General features: G+C 40.7%; 1 protein-coding gene across 3 annotated transcripts in view; it reads left to right on the forward strand.

Annotated features, from left to right (window-relative positions):
- Nucleotides 1-10,241: 10,241 nt before the first annotated feature.
- The window catches only part of LOC108435336 (FERM domain-containing protein 5), a 193,854-nt gene continuing 180,574 nt past the window's right edge, over nucleotides 10,242-23,521 (forward strand). For 2 of the 3 annotated variants that reach the window (XM_037539940.1, XM_017711121.2), the window contains exon 1: nucleotides 10,243-10,567. Coding sequence is in view for 2 of the 3 variants with exons in the window: in XM_017711121.2 (XP_017566610.1) it covers nucleotides 10,466-10,567 (102 nt within the window). In the remaining variant the exon portion in view is untranslated. Of the gene's footprint in view, nucleotides 10,568-23,521 lie in introns of all 3 variants that reach the window. The other variant, XM_017711122.2, reaches the window with a different exon arrangement.

Below are 23,521 nucleotides of genomic sequence, written 5' to 3' on the forward strand. Positions count from 1 at the left end.
AATCTGGCTACATTACTATTATACCCAGGATGCTTATACAGGTCATGCATCCATCCATCCATCCATTTTCTAAGCCGCTTCTCTGTCAGGGTCGCGGAGGTCATGCATATTGGTTCCAAATATTTTGAAGGGATGTAGATTATCTCATCAAATTTGAATATTGTGAATTCTTGCTTAAGAATATTTTTCTCCAATCTATGTCAACAGACAAGGCAGTGACAGATGGTAGAGGAGATGGAACTGGGTATTTTAGTCATTGTATAGCTGGATGAAAGGTGACCTTTTGGGAACCCTCGAGACCTTGGGCCTGAGACTCTTGCTGATAAGATTACGAGACACCATATCTTTGTTGACTGAATCTGAATCTGAAACTGCATCTCGCGGCAGGGGTGCCGAATTCGGCACAACACCTGTTACATTCAAACAAGAAGCTGTGAAAAAAAGAAGCTACATTCAGCCTACTAGTTTTAACACGGGAAGTATAAGGAGTTTTAGCATATCAAAATATCCCACCCAGAGGTTTTACTTATGAGTGTACTATATTATGTGCTACAGTAGAATGTTTCGATAAGATAGCACAGCTCACCTGAGCACCGGCACAGCCTGCCTTAGTTTCATGTAGCTTAGTGACATCAAAATGACGTACAGTAGCGTTATCTTGCATGTAGCAATATTAGTATTATAACTTTTTACGACCTCATAATTCAGAGTTGCAGTGGTTTTGGGAGAAAAATGTACACAGGACAAAACGTATCGGGTTCTGAACATTTTTATTTAACACGGTGTGATAGAGGCGATTTTGTTCATATTTTAAGAACATAGACATTTCTTACATATTGATCAAGTGTACATTAATTTCCACATAATTACAACCCCAATTCCAATGAAGTTGGGACATTGTGTAAAACATAAATAAAAACAGAATACGATGATTTGCAAATCCTTTTCAACCTATATTCAACTGAATACACTACAAAGACAAGATATTTAATGTTCAAACGGATAAACTTTTTAGTTTTTTGCAAATATTCACTCATTTTGAATTTGATGTCTGCAACACGTTCCGAAGAAGTTGGGACAGGGGCATGTTTACCGCTGTGTTACATCACATTTCCTTTTAACAACACTCAATAAGCGTTTGGGAACTGAGGACACTAAATGTTGAAGCTTTGTAGGTGGAATTCTTTTCCATTCTTGCTTGATGTACAACTTCAGTTGCTCAACAGTCCGGGGTCTCCGTTGTCGCATTTTGCGCTTCACAATGCGCCACACGTACCCGCACTCTTTTACTACGAAGCCACGCTGTTGTAACACGTGCAGAATCTGGCTTGGCATCGTCTTGCTGAAAAAAGCAGGGACGTCCCTGAAAAAGACGCTGCTTGGATGGCAGCATATGTTGCTCCAAAACCTGTATGTACCTTTCAGCATTAATGGTGTCTTCACAGATGTGTAAGTTACCCATGCCATGGGCACTAACACACCCCCACACCATCAGAGATGCTGGCTTTTGAACTTTTCGCTGATAACAATCCAGACAGTGCTTTTCCTCTTTGGCCCAGAGGACACAACGTCCATGATTTCCAAAAACAATTTGAAATGTGGACTCGTCAGACCACAGAACACTTTTCCACTTTGCGTCAGTCTATCTTAGATGAGCTCGGGCCCAGAGAAGCCAGCGGCGTTTCTGGGTGTTGTTGATATATGGCTTTCGCTTTGCATGGCAGAGTTTAAACTTGCACTTGTAGATGGAGCAACGAACTGTGTTCACTGACAGTGGTTTACTGAAGAGTTCCTGAGCCCATGTGGTAATATCCATTACAGAATGATGTCGGTTTTTAATGCAGTGCTGCCTGAGGGATCGAAGGTCACGGGCATTCAATATTGGTTTTCTGCCTTGCTGCTTACTTGCAGAGATTTCTCCAGATTCTCTGAATCTTTTGATGATATTATGGACTGTAGATGATGAAATCCCTAAATCCCTTGCAATTGCACGTTGAGAAACGTGGTTCTTAAACTGTTGGACTATTTGCTGTTCACAAAGTGGTGAACCTCGCCCCGTCCTTGCTTGTGAATGACTGAGCCTTTCAGGGATGCTCCCTTTATACCCAATCATGACACTCACCTGTTTCCAATTAACCTGTTCACCTGTGGAATGTTCCAAACAGGTGTTTTTTGAGCATTCCTCAACTTTCCCAGGCTTTTGTTGCCCCTGTCCCAACTTCTTTGGAATGTGTTGCAGGCATCAAATTCCAAATGAGTGAATATTTGCAAAAAAAAAAAAGTTTATCCATTTGAACATTAAATATCTTGTCTTTGTAGTGTATTCAATTGAATATAGGTTGAAAAGGATTTGCAAACCATCGTATTCTGTTTTTATTTATGTTTTACACGTCCCAACTTCATTGGAATTGGGGTTGTAGATTAATTTAGCCACTTTTTAATCACGGTGTGGATTACACTGTTGACAGGGAGTCGGCTGTTACCCAGATAGCAAAGTAATGTTGAATCAACGCTGATCATTTTTGTCTTTTTTAGTTGATGACCAAAAATCAACTTCAATTCAATGTTGCCTAGGTTGAATTCTTAAACCTTGTTTCAACATTGAAAGGAAAACGTTGAACTGTAGTTGTCTTCAACCATACTAACTCTGCTAGCAAATAGGCTGTTTGGCTGAGTGTTGAAACTGACGGCTGACAGAGCATCTGACCCACGTGTGACCTAAAGCTCTATGAGACCTGCTCAAAAAAGGTATTGTTTTCAGCGACTTAGGAATTTCCTCTGTGGGCTTTGTATGCATACCATGGTATGTGACCAATACATTTTTGTGCTTCTAATATAGGCTTCACCAACCAAGATGTATTCCTTATGCACACTAATTTATCAAATCAAATCAAATTTATTTGTATGCAGAATAAGAAAAAAAGGCCGCTTTTAAGAATCATAAGAAAAAAAACAAGTGAATCCCCTAAATTCAATATTCTCAAATACCATCTCAAAACCATTTAAAAATTTGTGAAATAAAACAATGTAACTTGAGGCTACTTCTTTAAACAAGTAAAAAAAGTTGACTATTGACACAACATTGTAACAATTTAATCCGTGTCTTTTTGTACTTGTTTTGTGTCAAATTAAATAAGATCAACTCCTTGGTGGGACTTTCAGCAAAGAAAAGATTATTTCAGACCAGTACAGCACGGAATGGGCGGGGCTGTCTGCCCTGACTCCTCCCCCTTGGTTTTAGGTTCTGTAGCGCAAAATTCGATGTGACCGTTAAGCCAAACGCGACCGTTTGGAGGCAGCTGTGCATATTCAGCTCATACCCACTAAATGAACAAGACCTGTTTAGCTACCATTTATATTAACCTGGTACAGTAAAGCCTCTTCAAAACATTAGCCTTTCCTACTAAATGAACAAGACCTGTTTAGCTACCATTTGTATTAACCTGGTACAGTAAAGCCTCTTCAAAACATTAGCAACTGAGTTTCAGCTTAAACACTCTTAGCTGTGTCTGTCAGCTGACTACCTTTTTGGTAAGTCAGTTAAGCAGTTTGGAGATAAAGCCAGAGAGGCCAGGTTGAGATGGTTTGGACATGTGTTGAGGAGGAATAGTGGATATATTGGTCAAAGAATGTTGGAGATGGAGCTGCCGGGTAGAAGGAGAAGAGGTAGAACTCGGAGAAGGTTTGTGGATGTATTGAAGGTGGACATGGAGATGGTTGGTGTGAAAGTAGAGGAGGCAGTGGATAGGGCAAGATGGAGGCAGATGATCCGCTGTGGCGACCCCTAAAGGGAGCAGCCGAAAGAAGAAGGGTTAACGCTAGCCTAATCTCTACTTAGCGAAAGCTAGCTCCCCTGCCGGTAACGGTTGATGCTGCTTAGCAACCGCGCAGCGCGCAACGGCATTTCGGAAGAGCGGGAATCACTCAGAGCTGCTGTGGAGCTACATCTCAGTAAGCGCACAGCTACACTTGTGTAGGTGGCAGACGGCAGATAAAACATTTAGGAAGGTAAATCAAAAACATCCCTTACACAGAAAATTAGGAGAGTAAATGAAAGTGTCAGATGTATAACTTTATGCTGGTTTAGTCTGCACTACACTTAGATTTTAGAAGTTTGGCTTAAACTAGTAAGTTAAGTCTCTTTGTTGTAAAACTATTATCAGTATGGTTTGCTGCAGTATATTAAATGTTTCATGCCTATATTTTATTTCAATGCAATTAAATTCAACTTTATTGTCATTATACAATACAGGGTAGTACAGTATAACGAAACACTATGGGGCTACTTTTCCAGTGCAGTAATAAAAGATGCATAGTCCATCCATCCATCCATTTTCCAAGCTGCTTCTCTGTCAGGGTCGCGGGGAAGATGCATAGTAAACAGTGCAAAGACAAAAGACAGTAAAAGACAGACAAAATGTGCATAGTCAGTAGGTACAGGTGTCAAACGTAGACAAGATGTGCCTAGGCAAGTGTTATAGGTGTTTTGGACGTATAGACAGTTAGTGCATAGTCAGAATTGAATTGAATTGAATTGAAATTTGCATTTTACAAGGCTTGCAGCTTGTACTCATGTGGCTCCTGAGGGTAAGAATGCTGATCTAGGATCTCTTTCCATCAGTCACTGAAGTGGTAGGAGAAAAATCTATTCCAAGATCAGCCCTTTTGCTCTGAAGTACAGGCCATGTTATGTTTAGTTCAAGTGTGAGTCACTCTTTATTGAGCAAACCACCCAGCTCTTTCTCCCTTCCTGCAGTCATATAGTCAAATACTAATAATTTCATACTTTAACCACATGTTGAAGGTCAGAAACACAGAATTGAATAAAAGGAGTCAATAAACATTCTTAGCTGCTTTGTTTGGGAAATGTTATACAGTCTCATTTCTGTGATGTGTTTTGCTAGTCCTTCCACTGTAATTTGGCAAATTCTGAATACAGAGACTGAAAAACAACTAGGGTGGTGTCTACACCACCCAAAGCTTTCACAGAGCTTTGGAAATCACCAGCAGAATGACTGGTAAGATTAAAATGACATTTGACTAAAAGGGACCTAACAGTCAATCTGATTATTATAAAAATGTATGACAGTGCCTCAGAAATACAGCACCTTCATAAAATTTAAAACCTACTTTCGTTATTCTAACAAATAAAAGTGATTACAGTCGGGGCCAGGAATTTCTTGGCACAGCATGGTATGATTTGGTTTGATTTGATTTCAATTCATAATAATGCCAAGATGCAATTATAAAGCCATTCTTTTCCCCTGTTGAAACTTGTTGATGTGTCTTCATTTTAATTTCTGAAGTCTATGATTTTTTTAATTGATTTATCGTTAACATGGTTTGACCCAGGTTATTTTTTGGCATCTGTAATTTTAACATTAACTTGTTTAATTAAATTGTTTTATGAAAATTTTACCTGGAAAGCATTTTTTTCAGAGCCCTTAAAATCCCAACACTGTCTCAACAAACATATATCCAGATATTTTTAACACAGTTAACCCCAGAGAATTTTGAGAAATGTGTACGTTTGCAACTTCATCATTGTTTGCAAACTTTGAAAGGGTCTCTTTCAAGTTGTAAAGGCGGGACAGAGTACCAGACGCTTGCGGATGAAAGGAAAACAGAGTTTAATCACCGACAGTGAGAGGATCCAAAAAGGGGAAAAATACAAATCAAAGTCAGAGTCCAATCCAAAAAGGTCATACACAGATCAATCTGAACAGGTACCAGTACAAGAGGGCTAGACAGGAATCAAAAACGAGATAAACATAGCAAGGGATCAAAACACGGGACAGGCAAACAAGACAGAGTGGAAACGGTCAGTAATTGCACAGCAATACCTCACAGTGTGTCTATCTGAAGGCCGGGCTTAAATACTCTAAACTGACTAATGTGTACAGGTGTAGTGCGCCAGTAATCTGGGGACTGAGATCGCTGATAGGACCGTTGGGGAAACACGTGATCTGCCATAGACTCTTGGGTATTTGAGTTCTCTCCTAAGATGGAGTCTGAAAGCACACGATCTGTCATGTGATCTCCCAGAGCATTCTGGGAGATGAAGTCCGTCTCTCGTAGGTAAATACATATTCAAAACATACTTATTTATACTGATTTCTTAACACAACTGAAAGTAGACAGTGATAGTATCAGTAGTAGTAATAATAACATTTATAATAATAATAAAAGGATGTGATTATACTATACGATTTACAAAGACACAAGGCTATGGTAACACAAAATCTAATGAAATTCAATAAATAAAATTTAGACCTACGCACTTAGATGGTTCTTCTATGGTGAGGACAATGGTTCTATATAGAACTCTCGTGAACCTTTCGTGAACCGGTTCTTCTATTGTCACAATGTCAAGCTTGCAGCAGAACCCTTTTTGGTGCTAAGTAAATATTTTTTTAAAAAGTTCTATATAGCACCATATTCAGCACATTCTCAAAATGAAGAACCCCTTTCGTGATACAAAGAACCATTTAATCATGCAAAGGATTTTTTGACTGTTCATCCTTTTATTTAAAACCGTTCTCTTTACTAAATAACTCTTGAAGAGCCAGCTTTTTTAAGGGTGTAGAATAATCGTATACCAATCACCGCATTTCAAAATCTGGGCTCCATTCCAATATTTCAGGTGTTTTTACTTGTGCCTATACCTTTAGCTTTCTTTAAATAAAATAGTTGATGTATTGTGTAAACATTATTAAGATCACTGTTTCTGTGATGTCACAAAACCCAACATATTTACATATACACACCTGTTTTAGCCCACATCAGTTTAGCCCCACCCATTCATGTTGAAGCTATAAGGAGTGTTTCAGCCTGCACAGCTTTTTGAACAGGTCAGACAATCAGAGCTCATTTAACATATACTCACAAAGACACAGGCACCCTGTTTAAGGAATAAAGGACATAAAATTGTACTGAATAATATATACACTGCTCAAAAAATAAAGGGAACACTCAAATAACACATCTAGATCTGAATGAATGAAATATTCTCATTGAATACTTTGTTCTGTACAAAGTTGAATGTGCTGACAAAATCACACAAAAACCAATGGAAATCAAATTTATTAACCAATGGAGGCCTGGATTTGGAGTCACACACAAAATTAAAGTGGAAAAACACACTACAGGCTGATCCAACTTTGATGTAATGTCCTTAAAACAAGTTAAAATGAGGCTCAGTATTGTGTGTGGCCTCCACGTGCCTGTATGACCTCCCTACAACGCCTGGGCATGCTCCTCATGAGGTGGCAGATGGTCTCCTGAGGAATCTCCTCCCAGATCTGGACTAAAGCATCCGCCAACTCCTGGACAGTCTGTGGTGCAACGTGGTGTTGGTGGATGGAGCGAGACATGATGTCCCAGATGTGCTCAATCGGATTCAGGTCTGGGGAACGGGAGGGCCAGTCCATAGCTTCAATGCCTTCATCTTGCAGGAACTGCTGACACACTCCAGCCACATGAGGTCTAGCATTGTCCTGCATTAGAAGGAACCCAGGGCCAACCGCACCAGCACATGGTCTCACAAGGGGTCTGAGGATCTCATCTCGGTACCTAATGGCAGTCAGGCTACCTCTGGCGAGCACATGGAGGGCTGTGCGGCCCTCCAAAGAAGTGCCACCCCACACCATTACTGACGCACTGCCAAACCGGTCATGCTGAAGGATGTTGCAGGCAGCAGATCGCTCTCCACGGTGTCTCCAGACTCTGTCATGTCTGTCACATGTGCTCAGTGTGAACCTGCTTTCATCTGTGAAGAGCACAGGGCGCCAGTGGCGAATTTGCCAATCCTGGGGTTCTCTGGCAAATGCCAAGCGTCCTGCACGGTGTTGGGCTGTGAGCATAACCCCCATCTGTGGACGTCGGGCCCTCATACCATCCTCATGGTGTTGGTTTCTAACCGTTTGTGCAGACATATGCACATTTGTGGCCTGCTGGAGGTCATTTTGCAGGGCTCTGGCAGTGCTCCTCCTGTTCCTCCTTGCACAAAGGTGGAGGTAGCGGTCCTGCTGCTGGGTTGTTGCCCTCCCACGGCCTCCTCCACGTCTCCTGGCATACTTGTCTGTCTCCTGGTAGTGCCTCCAGGCTCTGGACACTACGCTGACAGACACCGCAAACCTTCTTGCCACAGCTCGCATTGATGTGCCATCCTGGATGAGCTGCACTACCTGAGCCACTTGTGTGGGTTGTAGAGTCCGTCTCATGCTACCACGAGTGTGAAAGCACCACCAACATTCAAAAGTGACCAAAACATCAGCCAGAAAGCAGAAAGGTACTGAGAAGTGGTCTGTGGTCCCCACCTGCAGAACCACTCCTTTATTGAGTGTGTCTTGCTAATTGCCAGTAATTTCCAGCTGTTGTCTTTTCCATTTGCACAACAGCTGTGAAATTGATTGTCAATCAGTGTTGCTTCCTAAGTGGACAGTTTGATTTCACAGAAGTTTGATTTACTTGGAGTTATATTGTGTTGTTTAAGTGTTCCCTTTATTTTTTTGAGCAGTGTATTTGAGTTCTGACTAATATTGGTACACAAAAGCACATTGTGTGTGGTAAGTGGAATAAAATAAAATTTAAGAAAAGTGTTTGACATGGGCTCTTTAAAAAGGTATTCCACTGTCTAATATGTATAACTTTCACTTAAATTTGTTTCAGCTGCTCCACAGAAGTAAATTACAGGAAGCACCAAGCTGGAATCTGTTGTAACATTAATATATGTCAGAGAGGGAATACCAAGAAGGACATAAAAATCAAGTATGGGAATTTATTTTGATTCTTTTTGTCAAGCAACAATATATAGGCCGCAATTGTATTACAATAATATGCTGTGAGCTCTCCGTCTGTTGTCCTTCCCTTTATTTGTTAGGTGCAGTGTAGGAGGAGTATTCCTGCAACTTTTGATCACACCCACACCCCTGAGCAAGCATCACTCCAACCTTCTCCTATGAAGAAAACTAACAAATTTTATAAAAATGAAAGTGCTTTCATCAAATAATTTCATGTATTACTATTGTTGTTATTATTAAATGGAGTATATTATTATTATTATTATTATTATTATAATACAACCATATTTTTAGAAATCCTGTTGTACATAAAACAGGGTTATATGTGTGATGTAAACACTGAAACAGCCTCACTATAAGAAATGTTTAGATACAGGTTGAAACGGAGTTGATCCAGCGTCTAGTTTCAACGGATTTTCAATGTTGATCCTACGTTGAACAATATGTGCACCTTTCCGTTGAATCGATGTCGGAAATCAAGTAGATTCAACAGTTCTGCGTTGAACTGGACAACGGTGACTCAACATTGATTCAACGTTACTTTGCTATAGCTAACTGTTAGCTTCTATTTGGCTGGTTAACCAGGTCTAACTAACAGGCTTTAATTATACGAAAGCCAAACATGGGACCTAAGCACGCTGCCTCATTAAACACACCTGTTTCAGCTCATTTGCAAGGCCTTCGTGAAATGAATGCAGAGCGTTAGACGAGGGTAAACGCTAATCTTTGCAGCAGTTTGGCTGGGAAGGTCAGTTTGATGTGCCTGAAAAATAAAATAAAATAAATTATTCAAGTTTCATTTCCACACAAATTCGCTAGGCGGAGCCAGCGAGTCACAAAGCTGCACAGTCGTGATTCGCCGCGTAGCTGTCTTCCACCCCCCACCTGTATTCCGGCAGGCTCCGTCTTCCTGCGCCAGGATTGGCTACGAGCTCATGCGTTCCTGCAGTCCGCCGTTAGGTGAGTGTGGAGCACTAGCCAATCCTCGCAGAGGAGGCGGGGTTTGTTGGAATACGAGTGAGAAAAAATGACGCCGCACTGCCACAGTTCAGCACAGATTCAGAGGCGTTCATTGACCTGCTCAGGTTAATCCTAATCAGAGTTAAACGTCAGAAATAAAGCAGCAAAAGAACCACAACACAGAGGAAAACAAGCTGAGCTGAATCCAAACACAAGACAAACCACCTACTTCACTGCAGTCTGTTGGATACATTTCAGCCTTTGGCTCCGAGAAAAACGCCGTCAACCGAGGTTTTATTTGTCCTTTCTGAGTAGCCGCTTACCTGCATCCAGAAAGGCACCATCCTAATGTTGCACTGTCCATTGTCAAACGCGAAACATCGCAGAGCAGCCATTGGATGTGTGGGACGCCAGTCTTGCGCACAAACCCCGCCCTCCTCGCCCCCCAACTCCACTTCAATTTGCGAGCAGTGAATGGTGAACAGTCAGGCGCGACTGGACTGTCGTACCACTGCGACTTATTCGAAACCTTTCCGTCCTCAAAGATAAATAAATAAAGAAAAGAAACCTCTCCAGTAGCCGCACCGCCAGTGAGGTTGGATAAGGATGCACGGCGCTGGGACTGCGGGGTCGTGTGAGCGGAGAGAGAGCTCGGTGTGACGGCGCTGGCTGAGGCTGAGCTGGTCGGTCGTGTGAGCGCGAACATGTTGAGTCGACTGATGAGCGGCAGCGTGAGGAACCTGGAGAGAGAGTTTAGCTGCACCGTCCGCCTGCTGGACGACACCGAGTACACCTGCACCATCCAGGTCAGTGTCCGGTCCCCGTGTTGTTGAGCCCTGCGGCAGGGCAGGGAGGCTGCGCTGGAGGAACCTTTTGTTTCCAGCGTGTCTGTTTGCTAAGACGAAGCAGGTGGGGAAGCTGAGGAGATGAGCTCGTAGTGAGGCTTCCGTTATTCAGGGACGGTGAGGGGAAAAGATGTTGTGATGTTTTGCCTGGTTTGGGGTTTTAAGGCAACCACGTTATGCGTTTATCCCCACGGTGTATCATCCTGACGTTCAGGTCACGTAAACCATCGTCTCTGCTCTCTGGACAGTCCAGTGAAGGGAGCACTGATAATGTGATAGAAAAATGGGGGAGTCCTGTTCAACATGGCTAGTAATTGGCTATAACTTGTCTTTGCCTAACTTTCGCTTAGGAGATCAAAAACGGCATGATTTAAGTGTTTGTGTGCAGTTTTATAACTGCTGTTTCAGTCTAAAGAAAGGTTATTTGAGTCTAAAGTCTGGTATCCACAAATGTAAAAAGGCATTTTTATATACAAAAAGGTTCTATGACTTGTAACAGTAGAGAAACATTTTTTTGGTGCTATATTTTGAACAGGTCCTTGAGAGAACCATATACAACAGGTTTTCCATTATAGAGAAGAACTGTATATAGAAGAAGTTGCTTTTTAAAAGTGTTGCTTTTTAAGTGTTGCCAACTCTGTTTATAACCACTGTCTTTACTAAATAGCACTTGAGATGCCTGTAACCTTTTTCCTAGAGTTTGAGGTGTGTTTCAGTCAAGACCTTTAGCATCTAAAGGTAGCATTTTCAGTCCGGACTCTTAGTGTAAAGTCTAGAGCTTAAAGTGTTTATTTTAATCTGGAGTCTAAATAATGGCTATTGAAGTATAGAGAAGAACAATTGAACTATTTAACCATTTGTACATTCAAATGGTTCGGCACAGTTATATATAATATAACCATTGTCTTATTATAGAAAAGCTTGAGGAACAGTTTTAGGGCCCATAATCTTAATTTTTTGTGTTTATGTACTTTTTCGTATGAGTTTTTGTATCATAAGCAGTCATAAAAGCAGTGTGTGATGAGACACTCTTTATAACTTCAGTGTGAATGGGCAGGGTTAAATGCTGTTGTCCGAATATTATATGCATTGGTCATTTGTGAGATTAGGGAAATAATGAATTCAAAACAGTACCTTTTTGCAGCTTAGTTTTCGGGCGGTACAGACTGGGAAGTTGGTGGTACGTTTTGGAACTTAATCAATGTTTATACACTTTAAAACTCTTTCAAAACAGCAAAGAAAATATGTTTTCCTGCTTTAATATGGGCCGTTTACAAGTGTAGAGTTTAAAGAAGAGCTGTCCAATTCATGTTTACAGCCATCCATTGTTTTAGACCGCATGTGGGGGGGTGGGGTTATTGTTATTGTTGCAATGTCAGTATCACCAAAAATAGATTTCACCCAGATTCACCCGGGTTCAGGATCTGCTGTGTTATGTATGTCTTGGTATCCTATCCAAAAATCACATCCATTAATTAGGTAGTCTGCAGGGTTGGAGTCCTAAAACTGCCCTCGGGGCGCTTGTGAAACCAGTCAATTTAACAGTGCAGCATGGGTGAGTGGCGCACGCTTAACAGTAACGGCTATACAGGAGAGCATGAAATCAGTGTGATTAGAGTATAGCTGTATTCATGTATTACCAGTGAGAGAGTTCAGGTAATGATACCTACTACTTTTGCAAAAGAGCATTTAAAATAGAATCTCAATAAAATAACGTGCGGCAATGTGCACCTGACATACAAAATGAAATACGTCCAACACAATAAAAAAATAAACCTAATTTTGATTGTCCTGTGGGCAGTTGTAGGTCATATGCTGGCTCTGTTGCTAAATTGCATATATCTGCTAGAGAAGAGGACACAGTACTACAGTAATGAAGTCCTAATGCACTACACTGTGGGCCTTGACATTTATAAAAGACACTGATTGTTTGCTGCAGAGTTTGGGCCGACTGAGCTCTGACTTGGTCTTTCTGAATGTTAAATATCTATGTCCATCTCAAAAGCTCTTGTTAGCCTTATTGATTTAAAGCTGTTTACAGCTGACATTTTTAGCACCTTTTACATTCAGTATATTATACTGTGTCCTGACCACATCACAGAGTCTGTGTGATCTTAATTAAGACCTGGATGCTGTTTGTGCGGGTTGAGAGAAGTTTTGGGGATGTATTTGGGTGACTGTTTATTTCTAGTGTTAGTCTAGCAATGTTAGTCTCGTAGCTCTGGTGCTAAATTAAAGAAGCAAAGTTTGGACACTGAACATATCTTGGCTAATCAACTACGTCTAAAGTAAATGGAAAACTGTGTCAATAAAATTTTCACCAGACTTTTAATAGCCATCTGAGACATTAGACACTTCAGATGTCTAGTTCCTATCACCACCACTGTAAGTTTCCCATCAAACCACTTTGAATGACTTTGTTTACATGTTAACTAATAAACTATGGTCAAATTATAAGAATTTGCTGGAATTCTCTTTCAATCAGAAATTGTGCTCTAGCAAAATGTACTCACCTGTGGACCAGCTATGTGTTGCCAAACGAAGCAGCAGAAAAGCTGATCAAAAAAGGCCTCTTTGTTTAGAGCAAGTCAGGTGAAGTGGAAGTGATTTCTTTTAATGGAAGACAAAGAAAGGTACACATCGCGCTTTTTTCTTTTTCCTGTAGCTCTTCACCTTGCTTTGAGGGTTCTGTCGTTTCATGCAGCACTTGAAATGCGTGTAGGGGAGAGTGTGAATCACGATCAATTACAGTCAACTTGATGACTGCTTCATCCTGGGCTCCTCAGAAGTAGGACATGCAGAGGAGCAGTATTCCCTGTAGACTTCTGTGCACATCAGGAAGGTGCATCTTGGGGGGAATTACAGAGAAGAAGAAACTAGTTTGGCCAGAGGGACACCTGAGACTAGATGTTAAATGCCTAAGTGAAAGGGCCAGTGTCAAGGCTCTGTATCACTGTAACCCGATGCTGTATTGACTTGTTGATATTTCTTCATCGTGGGAGGCCTGATGTTCGACCTATGGCTGCTCCCACAGGGAACCGGGAATGGAAGGAGATCCCAGTGTTGACGGCTACTGGGGAAATGTAATTGATTCCAGCGCCTGGGAGGCTGAGTGGTGCTGAGTGTGCACGGTTGCGCAGCAAGTCACGCAGGCAGGGATCAGTAGGCGGTGGGGCAGAGCTGGACCTGGAGACCAGCCAGGTGGGGTGGTAATATAGCAGCAGGTGTGCCGTGTGCAGCAGCAACACAGGGTCTTTGGCAGGATGACGTAATGGAGGGAAGGCAGGGACGGTGCTCAGGCCTAGCTTTTACAGGCTGTTCTAGAGCACATTAGAGCCTGTTCTCCATCAGTCTGCCTAAGTGTAGAGGCACTTGTCTGTGATTCTCTTGCTTTCCTCTTACTACTATAAGTGTAACATTTGCATGACTTTATTACAAACTATGGACAAAATTGGCACTAATTAGTTGGCAGTTTGCATGATGGTAGTGCATTTTTAAAACGATCCTGCTGTGCTGTCTTACAGGAAGAAACAGAGCCTGGTGGACATACTGATGAGACCAGGTGGATGGATGGGATAAATAGCTTGACAGTTATTATAGGTCAGCTTTAGCTCAAGTTTCTGTATGCACATATATTTAAGAGTAGATTGGCATGGTATCATAAAAAAGTTAACCCCATAAATGGCACGGGCCCATTGGTGGTTTCAAAGTTTTATTGCATACTTCTATAATCTAAGTATAGCTCCGCCAGTTTGCAATAAAGTCCCTGTAGTTACTGTATTATAAGCCTTAGTATATTATAAGTGGTTAGTTCAAAACAGGCCATTTTTATCAGCTATATGTGGACTGTATGGACTGGAGAGTGAATAATACTCTTTAAAACTTTCACAGTGTTTACATATTACATCTAAATGTTTTTTTTAAAGTGAGGAAAATTCCGCTTTCCATGATATAGACTTTAACAGCAAGTGTGCACATTTCTATGTACTTACCAAATAATAAGCCTTAGGACATAATACATGAGAATTTTTAAGGGATGTAAAAAAGAATTTTTTGGAGGTCATATGTGGTTGTTTAGTTATATTTATTTTTGGGGACTAGTATTATATTCAGCAGTAACCATCCTCATTACAGCATTTATTGAGATTGCATATTGACAGAGCATGATTCTTGATAGTTCAGACTCTCTCTCACCTTCTCTTTCTCTCTCTTTCTCTCACTCTGTCTTTTTTGTCTTTCTTTTTCTGGAATTCTCTGTCTTTCTCTCTTGCTTATTCTCTCTCTCTCTCTCTCTCTCTCTCTCTCTCTCTCTCCCTCTTTTCCTTGTCCTTCCATTACAGTGTAAGCAGGCCAGTAATGTGGTCTTGCTACCAGCAGCACAGTGGAGCACAGTTCTTCCCTAATGTCGTCTCTGACGTTCTTCTCTGGTCACTTTGCCTAAATGTTCCTGGGCACCTAATCTTGGAAGTGAGGAGTGAAAGACAGAACTAGGTCACCCTTTTTTATTTTTCTCCCTCTCTCTTTCGTTTCCCCCAGATATCCTGTGAAATTAGCTCTATATGCTGAAATTCACTTCCCGTTGGAAGAACTTTCATCACAAGCAGATGTTTTTTTTCCTCAAAGTGCCCAAAGGCTCCAGAGCTGACTGAGTGGTTGTCGTGTCTGGAACCTCTCTGTTTGGTCTGACAGTGACTTAGCGTAGGGTAACTGTGCCGTGCTGCGGTGAGGGGCAGACACCTGAAGATTGAGTGTGTCTAGCAATCACTCATAGGCTGCCTGACAGAAACTTAGAAGATCTCTAGATTTATTACACTGTAAGTGTATGTAAGTGAGCTGTAAGTGAGCATTGCTCTGTCCCTATGTTTCTGTCCAGGGTGTCTAGTGAGAGCATGACTTTAGAGACTGTTGGAATAATCCGACTTTCACATTTACTTTTAGTTTACAGTAATGTTGAAGTTATCTTTTAATTGCATTTAATTACATTGCACTTCAATAACAGTAATATGGAATTGGTTTTAGATAAAGTGCTGATAGTAGAGAGTGGAGAAAAATCTAACACATTTTACTTTTTGCTAAATATTAAAAAAGAAAAGAAAAGCAAGATTACTATTAATTTTGCGTGTATAAAGAAGGATGATCAGTGTAAAGAGGCTGTGTCAAAATGGAAAAGCAAATATTAGTGTCATGATAGGTTCCTTCCATTCTTCCATGTGCTTTTCTGTTTACTTTCTGGTCGTCCACCTTTGTTTTGATTCTTTGATGTCCTGCCCCCTTGTTTCGCTACTCTGCCCATGATTGTTTCCACCTGTTTCCCACCTGTCTCTCATCATCCCTGTGACATATACAGTGGTGTGAAAAAGTGTTTGCCCCCTTCCTCATTTCCTGTTTTTTTGCACGTTTGTCACACTTAAGTGTTTCGGAACATCAAACCAATTTAAACAATAGTCAAGGACAACACAAGTAAACACAAAATGCAATTTGTAAATGAAGGTGTTTATTATTAAAGGAGAAAAAAAATCCAAACCATCATGGCCCTGTGTGAAAAAGTGATTGCCCCCCTCGTTAAAACATACTATAACTGTGGTTTTTAACACCTGAGTTCAATTTCTCTAGCCACACCCAGGCCTGATTATTGCCACACCTGTTCTCAATCAAGACATCACTTAAATAGGAGCTGCCTGACACAGTAAAGTCCACCAAAAGATCCTTAAAAGCTACACATCATGCCGAGACCCAAAGAAATTCAGGAACAATTGAGAAAGAAAGTAATTGAGATCTATCAGTCTGGAAAGGGTTATAAAGCCATTTCCAAAGCTTTGGGAATCCAGCGAACCACAGTGAGAGCCATTATCCACAAATGGCGAAGACATGGAACAGTGGTGAACCTTCCCAGGAGTGGCCGGCCGCCCAAAATTACCCCAAGAGCGCAGCGACGACTCATCCAAGAGGTCACAAAAGACCCCACAACAACGTCCAAAGAACTGCAGGCCTCACTTGCCTCAGTTAAGGTCAGCGTTCATGCCTCCACCATCAGAAAAAGACTGGGCAAAAATGGCCTGCATGGCAGAGTTCCAAGAAGAAAACCACTGCTGAGCAAAAAGAACATTAAAGCTCATCTCAATTTTTCCAAAACACATCTTTATGATCCCCAACACTTTTGGGAAAACATTCTGTGGACCGATGAGACAAAAGTGGAACTCTTTGGAAGGTGTGTGTCCCATTACATCTGGCGTAAAAGGAACACTGCATTTCAGAAAAAGAACATTATACCAACAGTAAAATATGGTGGTGGTAGTGTGATGGTCTGGGGCTGTTTTGCTGCGTCAGGACCTGGAAGACTTGCTGTGATAAATGGAACTATGAATTCTGCTGTCTACCAAAAGATCCTGAAGGAGAATGTCCGACCATCTGTTCGTGAACTCAAGCTGAAACGAACTTGGATTCTGCAGCAGGACAATGATCCTAAACACACCAGCAAGTCCACCACTGAATGGCTGAAGAAAAACAAAATGAAGACTTTGGAGTGGCCTAGCCAAAGTCCTGACCTGAATCCTATTGAGATGTTGTGGTATGACCTTAAAAAGGCTGTTCATGCTCGAAAACCCTCTAATGTAACTGAATTAGAACAATTCTGCAAAGATGAGTGGGCCAAAATTCCTCCAGAACGCTGTAAAAGACTCATTGCAAGTTATCGCAAACGCTTGGTTGCAGTTGTTGCTGCTAAGGGTGGCCCAACCAGTTATTAGGTTTAGGGGGCAATCACTTTTTCACACAGGGTCATGGTTTGGATTTTTTTTCTCCTTTAATAATAAACACCTTCATTTACAAATTGCATTTTGTGTTTACTTGTGTTGTCCTTGACTATTGTTTAAATTGGTTTGATGTTCCGAAACACTTAAGTGTGACAAACATGCAAAAAAACAGGAAATGAGGAAGGGGGCAAACACTTTTCCACACCACTGTAAGCCCCATGTTTGCCCTGGTCTCTGTTGGTCTTTGCTTGATTGTGGTGGATATGTATGTACTGAGTGTTTATATGTTTCATGTACTGATTGGAATGTTCTTCTTGCCACCGTTGTCTTTTGCCTGTGTTATTTTATCATGTCTGACCCTCATTATCTCCGTGTTGGCTGTATGGACCTGGACCGTTTCAACAATGACCTTGGATTTGCCCTCAGTAAATCTCACTTTTCTCAGCACGTGCGTCCGCCTCATCACTCCACGTCACAATTAGAACTATATATATATATATATATATATACATCATACATCATATAATAATGTATTTATATGTTATGATGCATATAGCTCATTACTGATGAATCTGTGAAACCTCCAAATAGAAATCCTGCCATGTGGAGGCTGTACTTTAGCGTGGCTACCTCTCGCTGTGATTTCATGATATGCTACAAGTGGTGATGCATTACGGCCATTAAGAATAAAACAATGTAGGTGCAAATTCTGTGACATATACAAGTGATGATACACACACATCAGTAATCAAAAAACACTTTAGATGTTGACGTAAAAAGTGTAGCAGTATGATAAGATGATCAAAACTATGTGCAACTTAAGCCTGTTTAACTACTTAGAGTATCCATGTTACATTTTACCCTGCATTAGGATGTGCTGTCCCCTACTGCTACCTAAGTGAAGAATCAGTGGATTTATTTACTGTTAACTTACATTTAATTAACTTGGCTTGACAAAGCCAGCTTACTGTTCTTTTTTGTACAGTTTTCTCGAGTTACAGTTTTCCAGCTAGAACCACAAAAGACCTATTAAAACCAAACCAAATAAAGGCTATATGAGAATAGTGGGCTTGAGCTTCTGGGACCAGTCGTGGGTACGGTGTTTGTACAGCGTTCATCAGGCATGATATTTTTTTCTCATGGGAAATTAAAGACATTCAAATCTTGCTGCCACAAATGATGTAATAAAGGACATATGTCACACTGTCTCTCAGAGATACGTACAGATTCACATACACACTAGCATAGATGCACACATATTTACAACCACCTGGGATACCATAGCAACAGCCGAGCAATACCTTTGGATAAACCCGCTTGAAGTACTGTTCGCAGCTGAGCTGAGTATTCGTGGCCCTAAATTTTACTTGCATGAATTATGGATCCTATCTCTAAATTTGAGAGATGAGAGCTCATCATAATACGCTTCTGTGGAGGGAGCTGGAGTCGAGGACTGCAGCACTCTTGTCTGTGCTGAACGTCCATCTCTTGCTGCATCATACTGTGGGCTGACAGCTCCCCAGCTTGATGCATGACATTTGAAATGCAGGTGGGTCAAATCTGCGGGGATGCAAGTCATGTGGGAGTGAGTGAGTGAATGTATATGAGATGTGTGGGTGAGAAGAACAATTCAGTGAAGAATCAAATTTACAGATTTACAGATTTGCTGGTGTGTTTTCTAAAATGATCTAGTGTTCTCCATAAAAAGTAATAGCTGCTACCACTCTAGCAGCTATTTTTTAGCAGGACAATGTACTTTTGAGCATTTCCTATAAACAGCAGTATGTCATAGTGTCAGAAACCACATAAGTAAATCTGTTTGAGATTACTTAATGACTTGACACTGTTTGAGGCAAGTGTGTGATGATTAATGCATGCAGTTTGTGCAGTGTAATTGCTGGGCTATAAGCTTCTATTACTTGTTAGCTGCATTAGTGTCATAACTCCAGTGCCAAATTAAAGAATCAGACTTCAGCCACCTAATATAACATGTACAGTAGTCTTTCCTCTGTAACAGATAGAATAAAATCAAGCTCCACATTTGGTTCAGATCTGAAAAAATACACAGGTGTTTCTGACCATCTTTCTACTGCAGGTATGTCAAACTGGGGACCTTCTGGGCCAAAGTGCTGCAGAGACTAGCATTTACCCTCATCTAACACTCTGAATTCAGTTCATGAAGGCCTTCCTATTTAGCTGAAAGAGGTATGTTTGATGAGGCAGTGTGCTGAAGTCTGCAGTGTTTTGGCCCATGCGGACCAGACACCGACATGCATTCTACTGTGAGACAGCTCAAGAGAGCTCAAAGCTATCGGTATGAAAAAATGTACAGCTGTCAACAATCCATCATTGAGAAAATGAAAATAAAAAGAAGGCAGTTTGCATTATGATGTTGAAACTGGGCATCTGAAATGTGGAGTAAGGTTTTATGGATTAATGAATGTAAATGTGTATTGTGAGAGGCAGAAAATGCAACCAGCTTCTAAGATTGAACTTTGAAGGTATGGGGAAAAAAGTGCAGGTATCCCAAATACATAGTATTAATACTTGAAAAAATACATATTCAGTGGCTAACTTTTTCATTTTCAGTATACGTAAGGTTCTTGATGTAAAAAAATTAATAAGCATTTTGACTGGAAATAAGATAAAATAAAAGTGGATGCCCAGAAGTCTCTAGGTCTCCCTTCTGATAATAGAATTCATCAACTTTAAGGTACACACAGTGCTGACACAGCTTGTTTAATCTCCATCTAAAAGCACTGCCAATAGAATGGGACTCTCTGGAGTGCCTTCCAATACCTTTGGCATGAGTTGGCGTGGCATTTGTGATCCAGAAGTAATCATGCAACATCAATACCTGAACCTACTGATGTTCGTGTGGCTGAATGCAGTGAATTCCACACTACAATGTTCCGCTGTCTAGTGCAAAGCCTTCCGAGAAGAATAGAGGCGGTTACTGTGATAAAGAGGGGGCAAACTCCCAATTAATACCCTTGCTTGCAAAACAAACGATGGTTGAACAAGAAGCGCATGTTTTCAGTGGCTACCATTTAATTGTTCAAGGCCTGGCTTGCACTTAACATCTCTCCATACCAAAACACTGACCTCTGCATTTAGCTCACCTCATATGATTGCAAAGCTCTCTGACTTGGAAACCCCTTGAGGCAGTGCTGGCATATCTGTTCATCATGTCCTGTATGCTCTGGCTTGTAGATCTAATTAGTGCTAATTGTGAGTGTGGTGAGCCATGCTGACGGTGCAGCTTTTAAACAGTGATGCAGCTTTCCCAAACTCTGAAAGGCCACACAGCAGAACATGTCACATTTATGTGGTTGGAGATGCAGCTGGATTCAAGCCTTGGAGATAAAAAGGTGCACCTAGTGATTGCAGAAAGTGTTCTCTTGTTCCCAGGTGAAAGGAACACAAGGAAGCACTCTGAGCTGGCTGTATCCACAGTGAAATCACTCAGGCATGGTTAAAGGGCAGTTTATGAAGATGGTAATGAAATCAAAGTGGTGCCAGTGATCCCTAAATGCAAAACTGTCTCATTTGTTAGTGCCAGATGCATTATTTAGTGCGTGAAGTGCAGCATCTCTGTTTGTGCTGTTTTTTCAGGGGTATTTTGTAATCAGTTTCTGTCATGTGCTCTGAGAATGATGGTCCTTGCTGTTCTGTGCATGCACCTTAATATCCTTTACCCAAAAACTGATGCCTCTAACAGGTGCTAGTGGATGTCAGATAGCACTGAGAGGAATAATAGAGATACATATGTGTATGTTAGTGACATCATATCATATCATCATTTTCATATATACAGTACTGTGTGGAAATTTTAGGCACCTAAGCAAATTTTTAAACAATTTACCTCAGCAGTGAGTTTATCACAATATACATTAGAATAAAGTCATATTCATAATTCAAATGAACTTAAAAACAATGAAAAGTAACAAGAATTTCTTGGGTCCATATTTTTCTTTGACATCTTCACAGCCACCACAGAGACTTGTTAATATCATCAATTACATCATGAGCGCAATTTAATGAAGCACCGATTGGTCAAACCAGGAGTTGCTTTTTAACTACATATAATACTGGGCTTCCTTGGGGAGAAGTTTGGAATATATATATATATATATATATATATATATATATATATATATATATATATATATATATATATATATATATATATAAAAATAAAATTAATATTCTACAAATTTTGTTTATTCAGATATTAGCATTTCTCTCAGCAAATAAACACATACTACACACATATATATATATATATATATATACATTATGTATATTATATATACACATAAAAATATTTACTTTTTTTAACTGCTGTAATATGCAAGTTATATAGTAATGAGAATGAAAAACTAAGGCATGAGCCCATGTACATGCATATAATAGTCTATAGCCGAATGGATGAATCTGATGATTGCATGTGATTGAACTGAGTAAAAGCTTGGTGAACGTGTCTTTTGAGGATGTAAGTGAATGATCTGCTGTTATCATCATATCTTCATCAGTATATTGTTGATTTTGCATTTGAGACCAAAACACTGAGCCAGGCCTTCTTTTGGACTCTGTGCATGTGACATTATACGTAAAAGTTATAGGACTTAGTCTGAAAATCTCCCGTGAAATCCATTCCATCTCTGATTTTTAACTTATTTCAGACACACACACACACACACACACACACACATACTGATGGTCCATTAAACAGCAAATAAAGTTATTCATCTCGCCAAATTAGGTAATAGAAAGTACTGGAAATGTGCTAGTTTATTTAGGCCAGACAGTATGAGCTTTTGGTTAATCTACCAAAAATCCTCTTTGGCCTTCAAGAAGTCAAAAAAAGCCATAAAAATTCAGGATCCTTGCATCCCTAGTATAAACTGTTTAACATTTAGCTGTCCGCACAAGATGGGTGCTTAAACAAGGTGTGAGCAGGACTTCACTGTTAGCATTTTCTTTTCTGACAACTGGAGCCAATGTTGCACTCTAAAAATGATCCCCATACCATTAAAACTGCTGATTTGGTAAAGTGGTTTATGCCAGGCAAACAAATATCACAGAATTTCTTTTCAGAGCTTTGAGGCCAAGTCCATGGCTTTGTGGAAGTGATTGCTTCTGAAGATCATAAGCACATTTCTGTTTTGGTGGTTAAGCTGGGCTGTGATTTACTGCGGCTGATTCTTGCTCTCTTCAACCTCCTCCTCCTCCGTCGCTCTGGAAATCATCTTACAAACTGATGGCCATGATGAATAAAATTAATGGCTTCATAATCTCTGGCTGGTTTGAAATATTTAGATTTATTCTGAGGACTTGAGCTTTCTGTGTGTGTGTGTGTGTGTGTGTGTGTGTGTGTGTGTGTGTGTGTGTTTGGTTTGTTAGCATGTGTGATGGGTTAATGATCCATGCTTGGCGTGGATGATGTGTGTGTGTGTGTGTGTGTGTGTGTGTGTGTGTGTGTGTGTGAGTGTGTGAGCGTGTGCATGTTCACTATAAATGTAGGAGGCTGAAGGGGGGCTTGAGGAAAAAAAAGCATCTCACTCATAATAATCCTTGGCCCTTTAAGAAGCTTTCTTTCGAACAGCTCAGGCTTAATATAGGCTAAAAGTGGGATGTGTCTTCCTCAGGACTCTCTGCTTATCAGGCCTGGCAGTGAAACTCACAGCCTGGAAATTCTCGCTCTTCTGATTATGTGGTTTCTTCTAGAAGGCAGAGCAGTTCATAATCCTGAAAGTGGTGATGTTTTAAAAGAACCCACCTGACAGCTGTCATAGCTCAGGAAGAGCTGTAGATGAAGTTCAACCATTGAGCACATAGTGTCTTCAGCATCTGCAAACGCGCTTGGGCGGTGTGCAGAACTATGCCTGTAACACTACAGTAGAGCCTGACAGATACAACATTTGTGATACCGACTTTGAAGGGGAGTTCCACCAAAATTTCTGCACAATTCGATGGGTGTGGGCAGTATCTAAAAATAAGTAGCACAGTATTTTCTAGTAAAAAACACTTTATTACAAGAACAAACTTTTGTCTTCCTCTCCTTCTCGCTCTCTCTATCTCTCTCTCTCTCTCTCTCTCAAGATCGAGCAGACAAAACTGACTATTGAGGTGCGCATCCACACACTTCTTAAATGTGAAC

This window comes from Pygocentrus nattereri, chromosome 7 (genome assembly GCF_015220715.1).
Source record: "Pygocentrus nattereri isolate fPygNat1 chromosome 7, fPygNat1.pri, whole genome shotgun sequence".
Lineage (NCBI taxonomy): Eukaryota > Metazoa > Chordata > Actinopteri > Characiformes > Serrasalmidae > Pygocentrus > Pygocentrus nattereri.